The 11,970-nt window shown below is 48.7% G+C and overlaps 6 protein-coding genes across 6 annotated transcripts; 2 read left to right on the top strand and 4 right to left on the bottom strand.

Annotated features, from left to right (window-relative positions):
* Nucleotides 1-25: 25 nt before the first annotated feature.
* On the bottom strand, nucleotides 26-4,419 carry HO173_006510 (uncharacterized protein; the record flags this gene model as incomplete). Its single annotated transcript, XM_037308419.1, has 12 exons — nucleotides 26-197; nucleotides 362-518; nucleotides 676-1,120; nucleotides 1,402-1,587; nucleotides 1,851-2,203; nucleotides 2,379-2,576; nucleotides 2,629-2,728; nucleotides 2,874-2,965; nucleotides 3,110-3,245; nucleotides 3,332-3,373; nucleotides 3,462-3,937; nucleotides 4,359-4,419. 12 exons carry the CDS (start codon nucleotides 4,417-4,419, stop codon nucleotides 26-28), a joined length of 2,418 nt encoding a protein of 805 aa, XP_037164685.1.
* A 654-nt stretch (nucleotides 4,420-5,073) lies between these two features.
* On the bottom strand, nucleotides 5,074-6,927 carry HO173_006509 (uncharacterized protein; the record flags this gene model as incomplete). Its single annotated transcript, XM_037308418.1, has 5 exons — nucleotides 5,074-5,308; nucleotides 5,372-6,153; nucleotides 6,208-6,222; nucleotides 6,354-6,536; nucleotides 6,601-6,927. 5 exons carry the CDS (start codon nucleotides 6,925-6,927, stop codon nucleotides 5,074-5,076), a joined length of 1,542 nt encoding a protein of 513 aa, XP_037164684.1.
* Nucleotides 6,928-8,648: 1,721 nt separating this feature from the next.
* On the top strand, nucleotides 8,649-9,619 carry HO173_006508 (uncharacterized protein; the record flags this gene model as incomplete). The annotated part of the gene is made up of 3 exons (XM_037308417.1): nucleotides 8,649-8,928; nucleotides 8,980-9,035; nucleotides 9,086-9,619. The coding sequence occupies 3 exons, from the start codon at nucleotides 8,649-8,651 to the stop codon at nucleotides 9,617-9,619; spliced, it is 870 nt and encodes a 289-aa protein (XP_037164683.1).
* A 303-nt stretch (nucleotides 9,620-9,922) lies between these two features.
* Nucleotides 9,923-10,443, bottom strand: HO173_006507 (uncharacterized protein; the record flags this gene model as incomplete). Its single annotated transcript, XM_037308416.1, has 2 exons — nucleotides 9,923-10,108; nucleotides 10,411-10,443. The coding sequence occupies 2 exons, from the start codon at nucleotides 10,441-10,443 to the stop codon at nucleotides 9,923-9,925; spliced, it is 219 nt and encodes a 72-aa protein (XP_037164682.1).
* Nucleotides 10,444-10,684: 241 nt separating this feature from the next.
* On the top strand, nucleotides 10,685-11,306 carry HO173_006506 (uncharacterized protein; the record flags this gene model as incomplete). Its single annotated transcript, XM_037308415.1, has 3 exons — nucleotides 10,685-10,841; nucleotides 10,901-10,993; nucleotides 11,050-11,306. 3 exons carry the CDS (start codon nucleotides 10,685-10,687, stop codon nucleotides 11,304-11,306), a joined length of 507 nt encoding a protein of 168 aa, XP_037164681.1.
* A 358-nt stretch (nucleotides 11,307-11,664) lies between these two features.
* On the bottom strand, nucleotides 11,665-11,883 carry HO173_006505 (uncharacterized protein; the record flags this gene model as incomplete). Its single annotated transcript, XM_037308414.1, has 1 exon — nucleotides 11,665-11,883. The coding sequence occupies one exon, from the start codon at nucleotides 11,881-11,883 to the stop codon at nucleotides 11,665-11,667; it is 219 nt and encodes a 72-aa protein (XP_037164680.1).
* Nucleotides 11,884-11,970: the final 87 nt, after the last annotated feature.

Below are 11,970 nucleotides of genomic sequence, written 5' to 3'. Positions count from 1 at the left end.
CTAATAATTTAATAGTATTAATCCTCTACTGATCCCATATCTCCATCCCTTGAATGACACAGCCTTCTCCGTCCGCCCTCTCCACCATTTTGCCAACTACATATACTGTCTCGCCAGCCTTTTCCAGATCTTCGAGGACCTCCTCTTGGCTTTCTGGAGAAACAATGAGCACCATGCCCAGGCCGGTGTTGAACACCCTGATTAGAGATAGCGCAGTCAGTAGAAGTCCCAACTACGAATTGACCAAAAGCCGTTGGACTGCAAACCCAATGGACACGCATGGCCAAAACGTCAAATCGTGGAAGCGAGTAAGATAGGAAGGCGCATGACTTTCGGCACCCCTAACGGTGTTTTGACGTACCTTGCAAACTCGTCATTGTCCATGCTCCCTGCTTTCTTGAGCCATTTGAAGACGCTAGGGATTGGCCATGTCGCAGCGTCAAGCTCTGAGGCAAGGTTCTTGTCGTGCATTCGGGGGATGTTTTCGAGAAGGCCACCGCCCGTGATATGCGCAGCTCCTGATTTGCCATGTTAGTCTTAACAAATGACGTGAAGCCATTGGGCCATTCAACTCGTGGCCGTCCTCTGCTAAACCGTGAAGCCATCAAAGCTTTCATCATCATCTCGATGACTGATGATGATAGCATCGCTAACGCTTGGAAGACTTCCACGTACCTTTGATCAATCCATTCTTGACAACCCCAAGCACGCTCCGCACATAAATCCTCGTCGGCTCCAGCAGCGCCTCGCCCACGCTCCTCCCACTCCCCTGCTCCCACGGCGCCGGATCACTATACCTCAGCCCCTGTCCCTCAACAATCTTCCGTATCAAGCTGAAGCCATTGCTATGGCACCCACTACTCGCCAAGCCCACGAGAATATCTCCGGCTCTCATCTCATCTTTCAACGGCAGCATCTTATCCCCCTCCCTAATTGCTCCAATCGCCGTGCCGCAGACGTCGTAAACGCCGTCTTTGATTATGCCGCGGATTTCGGCGGTTTCACCACCCACGAGGGCACAGTTTGCGAGTTTGCACGCGGCGCAGATCCCACGGATGACGGAGGCGGCGGTGGAGATGTCGAGGTGGGCGCAAGAGTAGATGTCTGCCATCATGAGGGGCTGCAGCATGTCAGTACGAGCACCTCACCAAACAACCAAGAGAAGGATGGAGCGCTGTAGACACGATTGTCGCGATGCCATCGCCACGCTGGTCATCGCGTTGCTGTCACGGAATGACGTTAAGTCAACGGGCTAGCCAAGCCGTAAAAGCCCACTGCTCAAACGTGGAGCCATCAAAGCGAGCAAAAGTGACCATCACGCCTGGGTGCGATTGATCAAACCTCGTCTTGGCATCCCGAGTATTCTGTCCACCGCGAGGGAAAGTAGATAAGGAAACGCACCTCGGCGCCCTGACAGATTATATCGTTATATAGCATTGCTGCTAAATCTTGCCCTATGGTATCATGCTTTCCCACCGCTTGCGCGATCAAAAGCTTCGTGCCCACGCCATCGGAGCTTACTACGAGTGTTGGTGGAGTAGTGTAGCCGGCGGCTTCGAGATCGAACATCGCTCCGAAACCACCTAGCTATAGAGGAGTGTTAGCATTGCTCTTTTAAGGATTCCTACATCGAGACATGTCGCAGCACCACAAAGGGATTAACCAGAACTGCACCTGCTTGCTTCGCGGATTCGACGATGTAAGCGTGGAATTACAATGGCCGGACAATCCAATTCTTTCACGTCAATCCGAGATAGCCCACGGTGACCGGTATAACTTTAGACACTTGCTTGGTAGAAAAGCTCGAGTCTGGCCAAAGAACATGGAAATGTAACTCGGAAAACACTTACCTCTGTTGATGCGCCTGGCCGGTCTGTTGATCTCACGTACCCAGAGATTTGTTTGACCAGGGTATTGCCGGCTTCGATGGAGACGCCGGCGGAGGCGTAGACGGAAAGGACGTCTTTGGCCGTGGTGGTGGTGTTTTTGAGGTGGGGAAGGGCTTTGTGGCCGATGTCGGTACGATAGTGCATGCCTTTGAAGGTGATGGAGGATATGAGTTTATAGGCGGATTGGAGGGCGGCTTCGAGGGTGGGGCCGGTGCTTGTGGCTGCGAAGACGCGGCCGCCGGATGTCAGGAGTTGGCCAGCGGAGTCGCGAGTGGTGCCGGCGTAGAATATGTGGTCGGTCTCGGGATTGATTGCTTATTGGAATGTTAGTACTGATGAGACCTACTTAGTGTTTAATGCCCAGGGACTTTTGATAGGAGAGCGTAGATTCGCCTTTGTAGAGTTGAAACCTTCTAACAAAAACGAATCACACTTCATATTCAAAAAACGAATCACACTTCATATTCAAAAAAGGGAATTTCTGCTTACCGCTATGATCAATGGATATAAGGTCGTCCTTTGCAAAAGGGCCAGGGTACCCCGAGGCTGCGGCTATGACAGTCACTGCTGTAGCATTGCTGCATTTAACATCGACAGTGTCAAGGTAATTATCGGTACATGCAACCATAACCTCTAGAAGATCTGACTCCATCAAAGGGAGTAGAGTCTCGATTTCGGGATCACCGCCTGCGTTCGAAAAGTAAGCACTGGCTGTTCAGGACTTAAATCGAACGCCTACCCCTCGTATTATATTCAAGGACGTTGATTTCTCCATTGTCACCAAGCATCAAACCAGTAAACAACCAGCCGCAAAAGGGCATGCGTTCTCTTCTAAGAGCCTGCAGAAGACTTCGGCGTCAATGAATGCTTTCTAAAGGGCTCAAAAGAGTCGTGAATCATGTCTACGGAGCTTCTACTTCCGAGACATGTCGCAGAACCCATCTTTAGGCCACAATATGGAGAAAGGGGATTCCGAAGACCTACGTCGATAGTTGGCTGAAGTATCGTCTCGTGTATTTTCGTGAGCAGAGCGTCAGAAATGATTGACTTTGGCAATGGAGAGTAGACTCCCATTCCTTCAAGCGGAGTCAGTATATAGATTTGGGGATTAGAGGATGGGCCAGTGGTGCAGATCTTGAGAGCTCACGCTTCTGAGACATGATTCATAGCTCCAAAAGACAGTTGAAAAGGATGGCGATAGTGTTGAAGAAATAACCTACCACCCGTATTGGGTCCACTATCTCCATCGCCCGCTGCTTTATGATCCTGCCCCACGGGAAGACTCTTGATCGTATATGCATCACAGAAGCTGATGATAGAAACTTCGTGCCCTGAAAGGTACTGTTCGATGACTACCTAGTAGTTGCCGAAGTCAGTATTGCTACTCTGGGATAGAATTTTGGGGCAAGGGGTCCGAAAAGGGAAGAAAAGGCACCACTAACTTCGTTGCCAGCTCCACCGAATTTTTTTTCGATCATCAGATCCTAATTTTCGAGATCAGCATTGTTACATTGTGATAGATTTAAGAAATGCATCCCGGAAAGCGGAAAAATGACACGGAAATTCAATTACCTTGAGTCCTTCGTGAGCCTCTTCTTTCGTCGATGGCAGCAGGACTCCTTTACCCGCAGCGAGGCCACTTGCTTTTAGGCAGGTTCGAAAATTTACCTCATCAAGATACATCTTGGCACTTTCATAGTCGTTGTGCGTCTGGAACTTTGCTGTTGGGATCGAGTTTCTGATCATGAAGTTTTTCGAAAAGGCTTTCGAACCTTCCAGCCGGGCTGCCCGTATCGATGGCGCAAAGCATCTGATGCCCACAGCGCGAAAGTAATCCGCGATGCCATTGCAGATTGGCACCTCTGGGCCAACTACCACCAGGTTGATGGACTTGTCCGTAGCGAACCTTACAAGCGCTGGGAAGTCGTCGGGGCTTACTTCGCTCTTTGGAACGATCTCTGTCTTCGGCTCTTTCGCAATGCCAGGGTTCCCGGGTGATGCGTAGGTTTTCTCCAGTAGGGGTGATTGCGCCAACTTCCAGGCAATTGCTAATCGTCATTGTTTTGTCAGATGACGCATACAAAGAACCAGAGTAGAAGATTGTAACACAACCACAGTTCAATCGTGAAAGTCAATCTGCCTCTGGCGGACAACACGACACACCGAATAATCGTTTGGTAGATTGACTATAAAAAGCCCATCGACAAAATGTCAAATCGCCAAAGGAAGCGGTGAGCAGCATAAGTTCCACCGCCTCCACAGGGAAATGCCCAAAGTCACGCCATTGCTGCTTACTATTAAGAAACGATGAAAAGCGTTGAGTAGTGGGACTAGTCCCCATCCGTAGCGAAGTCGTCAAAGTGTTCAAGCGTTCAGCGCCTGACATGACTTTGGGCACCCTACTGCCGTTTCATGGAGCAGAACAGACCACGAAGCCAAGCCGGAAAGTGATGAGATGGACTGACTTACCATGCTCTCGACCTCCAGAGCCAACGAGTAAAACGCGATATCGCTCATTCTTCGAAGCCATTTTGATCTATCCTTTCCCCAGGCTGATGCGTATTCGAGATTAATGAGTATCGTAATCATGCGGCCATGTCATTAGGATGGATTGGCAAAGAATGGCACACAGTGACTGAAATTCTTTGAGCGGAACCTGCAGCGGTGTAAATCGCTTAAATACAACAGATTTTTTTTTTAAATTTATCCGCTCCCCGAAGATTCCCCGCTCACTACGGCGGAGGAAGGCTAATACGGTGTTCCATTTAAGGCAAACCCTTTTTATTCAATTTCATTTTTCTTTAATATATAGCTCGATACGTAATATTTATATATTACGTATATTATAATATTAATTATAATTACGAAGTAACTATTAAATCTATTCTATTAAATTTAAATATTCTTTTTATTTATATTATAATTAATAATTATATATTTAATTAAAAAAATATAATTATCGATTATTCTTTTTAAAGAAAATACTCGATTTATTTATTTATACTTCTATTTCTATAATTATATTATTAAAATAATTTAAAAAATACGTAAAGTTATATAAGAACTTTTTCCTTTTTTTTATAATTGATCGCGTTTTTCTAGAGATATTAAACGCACCCGCAGGGATAGGTACCTGCGTACTGACCTTCACGCCGGCTCTTTCGGTACATATGTTGTAGTTCAGCTATGTAGCGTAAATGTTTAACATGAAGAGCGCTAGGTGGGCGCCGTTAATGCCGGCAACCAGTGGTATAAGGTAATACCAATTCACTTCGACGTGACTGCCGAGGTAAGGCACCAAGCCTTTGACTGGAATTCGAGGATTCGTCCACGCCATCGTGGAGATGGATCCGATTGCGAACTCGGCCATGTTCGCGCCGACCTGGTCGGGTTCTTTGAAGTGCACCTCCCAGTGAGACCTGGAAGAGAGAGTCAGCGCTCCATTTTCCGCCCTAGGGGGATCATGAGAGAGTTGCAATTACCCAAAGGCATAGAGTTGATATTCTCTCGAGACGTTTGCGTTGATGGGGCGACCTTGTGTTGCGATTGACGCGGCTGCGAGACGGGCCATGCCGTCTGAGATTTGCTGTGTATCGTTCGATGTATTGCTCACTGGGTTTACGGTGATGGGACACTGGTAGAACGTAGATGGCTCGCCATGACCGTGGGATTTGTGGGCCCACATCCATAAACACCGAGGGCCGCATGCATATAGCTCCGCTTCTTCTGGAGGTTTGGATCCTCTGTAGATATACGTAGTACCATCCCAAGCGCCACTTTGACCAGGGATTGTAATGTTGCTACTGAAGGTGCCATTGCTATACTCGTAGAAGACATTGCCATCCGGTAGATCACGAGGATCACCGACCATTGTATAGTTGAAACATTGTCCAGCCGAGGCTGTGACGATTCGTTGAGTAAATATTGGGTATGCTTGCTGCGTATCATTAAGATTATACTCGTTGAAGCGATATGCAAATTCCTGTTGATGACGGGTCCGTCGGCAATAATAGCGGGAGTTTTGTCGGGACGTTAATATCTGTGAGGTATCGTTGTAGGCGCCGCAAGGGAATGCCAAAGCCATATCTCCATACGCATGGGCCCGAGCTTGGTTGCCTTCACCACAACGACCTTTGGGACCGAAAGCGTAGCATTTCAAATTGGATGCGCTGGCGACACCGGGTCTTGTATACGTATTGTTCCAGGTTGTGCCATCCACGACGCTGTATGTCAGACTGATCATTGCGACTGAAACTTGCGCGAGCTTAAAGAAGACCTCCGTAAGCTAAGCAGATGCGAATACAAAAGGCAAGCTTACAATGTTGATGGCAATCTAGGGCGTAAATCAGTGAGCGTTAGGAGGAGAAAACATTTGAGAGCATCTTGAGTAAACAAGCCACGATGACAGATTCTCGATGAGAGAATGTTAAACAAATGTGTGAGTAAATTTGGGGGCGTTCTCACCCATGCGATGCACAACAGTGCCGTCCAGGGCTTCCTGTAAGGCTTTACGAGAGATTCCCAGCCAAGGACCAGCACATCAGTCAGGTTCTCGATGTTGGAAATCAATCCCTTCTCTTGACGAGTGTAATATGCCTGCTCTAATATTTTCCATTTGTAGCCTTTAGCTAAGGATTTGAATGCTTCCTGCCAAGCCGGACATAGATCAGTCTGACTGCATATCGCTGAGGGCGCGAGCTTGATGGCTTACGAAGAAATTCAGACCCAAAGCTAGAATCAAAGCCGTGGTAATGGTATTGAAGACATGCTTCTGCGCAGAGTCAAAGTTACCCTGAGAATGGTAGATCTTGACCGTGGCAAGAATGAAAGCGCTCAGGACTATGGTGAGAAGCCACCAGGAAATTTGCCACAGTCTTGGTGGTTGAGAGCGGTTGGAGTGCGAAGACTGATGGTCGTGAGAATGAAAGCGCTGAGACTGAGGGCGTGGAGGGGCGAGCAGATTTGTGGTGGATGCATCGTCCTCATGTTGTTGTTCTCTTCCTTGGTCCTTTGATTGCGCGACAGGGAGCAACTCCATGAAAAAGCTTTACAAGTTACAACAGGAAGAGAAGAAGCATCAGCCAAAATTGAATTCCAATCAAACAAATCAAACAAATCAAAAAAATCAACTGATGAAATCCAAAGTCACGTCTCTTTATTGATTTTCTGACATTTTTAGTGTGCGGCTGATACCTAGCACCACCAATCAATACCGAATGTATTTATCCCGCCTTTCCGAGGCGAACTTCTCCGCCAATATTGAGGCATTAATGTCATTAATGTCTTCCTTTAATGAAGCCGATGCTTTTGAAATGCTCAAAAGAAATGCAATTCTGACTTTCTAGATGATCAGTATCATCTCGAATCACATTGCGAATCCGCCTTTGCCAGCGAGGTCCTTTGTTCTACAATCTGCCAAGCCTTGCTAAGCGCATGAGGTTAGCGCTTTGCGCTACTCGTTTCCACCCCCATTTGCACATTTACCCTCATTTGCACTGTCGCTTGTGGTGATGATAGCGACACCTAATGTGACCTTGGGAAGGGGCTTTAGAGGCAGTGGTGGGGACTATAGACTGGCTGACCTCGGAAGCCTCCCAATAAGGATCTCTTGGGGCGTGTACTGCGGGACTGCTTTAGCGCGGTACCATCCATAAGGTCAGTCTTAGGCCCATCAAAGGGGCACCTTTTCCGCAGAGAAGCCTTATAACCCATGCATGCATGACGGAACTCAACCGGTGTGATGTTGGGGGCCAAGGGGGCAAAGTACAGCAAGGCGTAAAGGGCACATCGTTTTGATGAGATTGACGATCGACGAATGGGATACCCTACGGCAGCGCAAGGCTCCAGTGACCCATTGCTAGGGTACCCAGAGGCAACGGCATACATCCGATCATTCTTAAGAAATCCGTGAATCATATTTGACATTGCTTTGACCTTAGCATTGAGATTCTTGGTAGCACTCGTCTGGATTCGGTGGAGACATGAAGGGAACTTTCGGAAGCTGGTAACTCTGGCAATTTGGGCCGACCTTCAATGGCGCGATCTTTGGCTTGGAGACCTCTCCAGCTCCTTGCGTGTGCGAGAGAAGGACCCTCTTACCTGCTAACCAGTAAATGAGGGTGAAGGTCATAGAAGACGACATTTTTCGACTTTTCGCAAACGAGTCTCCTTCTGAGCTAGGGTTGACTTTATATCATCTTGCTATTGGTTTCATAGATAGCTTGAGGCTCTATCAGTAGACCTCGGGCGTGAGTTCTTTACAGCGGTAAGATGCGATAGGAAGTTAGGAACAGAATGCTGGTCCCCAAATAGATTTAAGCTTGTCTCGTAGCGTCCCTTTCTGTGGGGAAATCCAGGGCCCTAGTTGAGATTTGGATCTTATCGTCGTAAGGCTGACGATTATCCACCTTCCACATTCTCTAGATGTGCTCGTAGATGAGACGTCGGATGTATTCGTGGATCGAAGACCAGACCAAATAATGGAAATAAATATAGATAAGACCATTTCCCCACAAAACCGTGTCGGAAGACGGGATTGGCTCGGTGGCTGCGAAATTGCCGCCCTTATGCGCCGCTGGGTTTACTATCTATGTCCCTCCTGCGACGGCGCATCTGTACCTTGCGCCTCAACACTTGTGATAGGACACACACTCTTTGAAATACTTCCGTCTTCAGCGCCCAAGCTTCTACAACCTCCACTCTTCCATCGATTTGTTTGTGCACCGACCTCGATCCAATCCATCAACCAATTTCGCTTTCATGATGCTTCCATCAACCACGTTCATTTTGCTTCTCCTCTCCTACGCCCACGTTATCGCATGCGATGACACTTTGCATGCCAGAGGCGCTTGCAGCAGCAGTTACACTGTATGCAGCCCCAAAGGCGCCGCTACAACAAATGAACCTCCGATTGGCACTGGAATTTCTTCTCTCTTTGTCGATGTCGTGGACACCCTCGATAGCGCTAATTTAGCAAAGCGAGAGGCTGGGCAAGACACTTGCGCGATTGAGACCCGCGCATCAGGAGGCAGTCTGTGCTGTAAGCGTCTGGTGTCCGGACCAACATAGTTGGTACTGATCCTCATTGAAGGTGCCGATGGAACTATCTGTCTTCTTCTCCAGGACTTCGAGCTTTCCTTTTGCTATGTAAGCAGCACACGACTGAACCTCTTGCCTTTCAATTGCTGATCTGTTAGGATAACTATACCACGAACTTCTTTCTCCCTGGCGGATCCTACGGTCAAGTCCATGACGGTTCTTACACCTCGACCGACGGCTCTACAGCGAATCTGCTCACGGGAAACTACACACTGGGGGACGGATCATCAGGCAATATCTACGGCACGCCCGCGACTCCTCCAAACACTGCGACTCTGACGCTGCCTACACAAGACACTGCCTCAGGAGTTGGTAGTGCCATACCGGTAACGGCATTAGGTCAAGAGGTCACATATACCACCACGATACCTGGCACAACGGTTTCGCCTTCCGTCATCTCGACTACAATCTCAGCCTTGACAATCACGGGCGGCAGTACCGTTGGGTCTGTTATGGCCGAGGCTTTGACTACCGTGCCAGGAAGCACCGTTGCACCAGAGGTCACCACTGTTACAACAAGACTTGCAGCTTCCGCAACCAGGAAGAGCTTTGGAACCGCCCTGATGCCAAATATTTCAGCTTTCGTTAGCGCTTTCGTGATGGGATTAGTGTTGAGACGTGTGCTAATCTAGGAGTAACGGAGAAATCGCTGCGATCATCATGTGTTATGACTCCTTAGTTTGACAAGATACCCATTCTTGTTTTGGCAATCAAAGTGCATGTGATTAGTTTCAGAGTGGTCATAATGTCTGGTGGAATTAATATCTTGTATAGCTAGCATTGGACAGTCTTCCATTTTTCGACGGAGTTGCTTTGTCCGGCCCGCAGCATTCACACCTTAGTCTCAATCTTGAGGGCTTACTTGTATTTTAATCTTCATTTATGGATAACGCAAAGCAAATTCAGTCGGCTTCTCGTGATGAGCTGTCCGTGAACTAGGCACCATACCCGCTCTTCAGCTTCCACTCGGCCAACTGCTCGTCAGTCCAAACCTCATACCCAAGGGCCTCTTTCAACTCTGGCCAATACGCACAAGCGCCGAACAAAGGCTCCTCGTGTTCCTCCGTTCCCTCGTGAACCCAGAAGATGGGGTCCCAGACCCTTTCTAAGCTGAAGAGTAGCTGTACCGCTTCCGTGTTCGTCAGAGGAAACCAGCGTATCACGCCAGCATTGGTCCATCAACGGAGTCTAAAGTGAATAGTGCTATAGTGAGCGTTTGCAGCTGTTTTCGAGCAAGGAGATGTAATTATCGGGTAGAAGATATTCGATGTGATGGCTTGGGTCTTTGATCATATACTCGATCTCTACAGCCGAGTGAACAAGGAGCGTGTCTGCATTGCGGGAGATGAGCCATGCTTGGAAGGGTGTGGGATTCGGGGTAAGGGAGGTCATTGTGAATGGAGCGTTGTGGATGTAGCAATACCAGAAAAGGTGATCGATCAGGACGATGGCTCATTGTTTCTATTGAGAAGTGCTCCATCTGAGATTCGGCTTGAACACTAACAGCGAAATCCTGTGTCGTATTTATGAAAGCGCTCCTTAGGTAACTTGCATGAATTTAGCGCAACCGACAACCCCCCGAGTCCGCATCTCGGTCCGACGCTTCCTTGTCTTACTTTGAGCATGATGCCCCATCAACCTCTCAATCCGGTGCTGAACTCCTCAACACGATATTACTGGGCTCCGAACACACCGCCATGGTGAGCTCAGCAGCCTCCGGGCTCTTGAGTCGCCAGCTCAAGTTGATGCAAAGCGATAAGGACATTCCCGGCATAAGTTGCGGTCTCATTGGGAGTAACGTCTTCGAGTGGGAGGTCATGCTTATGATTTCCGACGACTGCAAGTACTACGGCGGTACGTACCGGAATATTGCTGTTGAAAGAGTAAGGGGAAGGCTGATGGAAGAGATACAGGAGGATTCTACCGCGCTCATCTCATATTCCCACCCGAATACCCACATCTGCCACCCAAGATGACGTTCCAGACACCGATATTCCACCCAAACGGTATGTCGTATTTCCTCACTACTGAAGTCCCTGCTGAGCCGTGCTGTCCTACACAGTCTATCCCTCCGGCGACGTTTGCATCTCGATCCTCCATGCGCCTGCCAACGATCCATACGGGTACGAGTCTGCCAGCGAACGGTGGTCGCCGGTTCAAACGCCCGAAACAATACTCTTGAGCGTGATCAGTATGCTGAGTAGTCCGAATGATGAGAGTCCGGCGAATGTGGAGGCGGCGAGATTATGGAGAGAGGATACGAAAGAATTTAGGAAGAGATGTAGGGCGAATGTAAGGGCGAGTTTGGGGGAGGAGTAGGCGAGGATAAGTGGAAGGGTTTGTACATAATGGGTGGATGGATTGTGGAGGATTGAGGAGGGTCGAGGCTCGAGGCTCGAGGAGAGGAGATCATGTGTATAAGGGTTACGAATTATGTTTATACGCAGAGCATGCAAATGTTTTAGATCAGGAGTCGAAGACGAGCGTGAACCCAGACCGGGATCATGGGAGAATGACTTTCTTTGTACTGTTGACTGGGTTGTACACCCAATGTATCAACCAAAGTCCTCAGCGTCTTCCAACTTTGCCAGTCCAACAACATCTCCTCCCTCATTCGGCCCAGCCCACCATAAGACGTCACTGATCACCAAAGGCCGCATATCCATGGTGCCTTTGTTCAACGTCCGCCCTGCTTCGCATCCTGATCCCTAAACGCTTGCTGAATAGCCTGAGCCTCCGCATAATCCTTCGGGTCGTGAAACTTCAAGCCGTAGCTCTGGGCGAAGTTTGGAGAAACGCCCGTGCCTCCTTGACTGCCTGCTCCTTTGCCCGACTGGCCGCTTGCCGAGGTAGATTTGCTGGTTGAGCTGCTGGGCTGTTTGCTGGAGGAAGGCATGGTTGATGAGGTGCCAATTGCTGGTGAGGCTGTGAGAGGTTTGTTTGGCTAATCTGAGGTTATCGGAGAAGGATTGGGAAATCTGTA

Source organism: Letharia columbiana (genome assembly GCF_014066305.1).
Source record: "Letharia columbiana isolate WasteWater2 chromosome Unknown Sc0000019_s0, whole genome shotgun sequence".
Lineage (NCBI taxonomy): Eukaryota > Fungi > Ascomycota > Lecanoromycetes > Lecanorales > Parmeliaceae > Letharia > Letharia columbiana.
The sequence above is the reverse complement of the archived record's forward strand: the minus strand, read 5'-3'. Positions and strand labels throughout refer to the sequence as shown.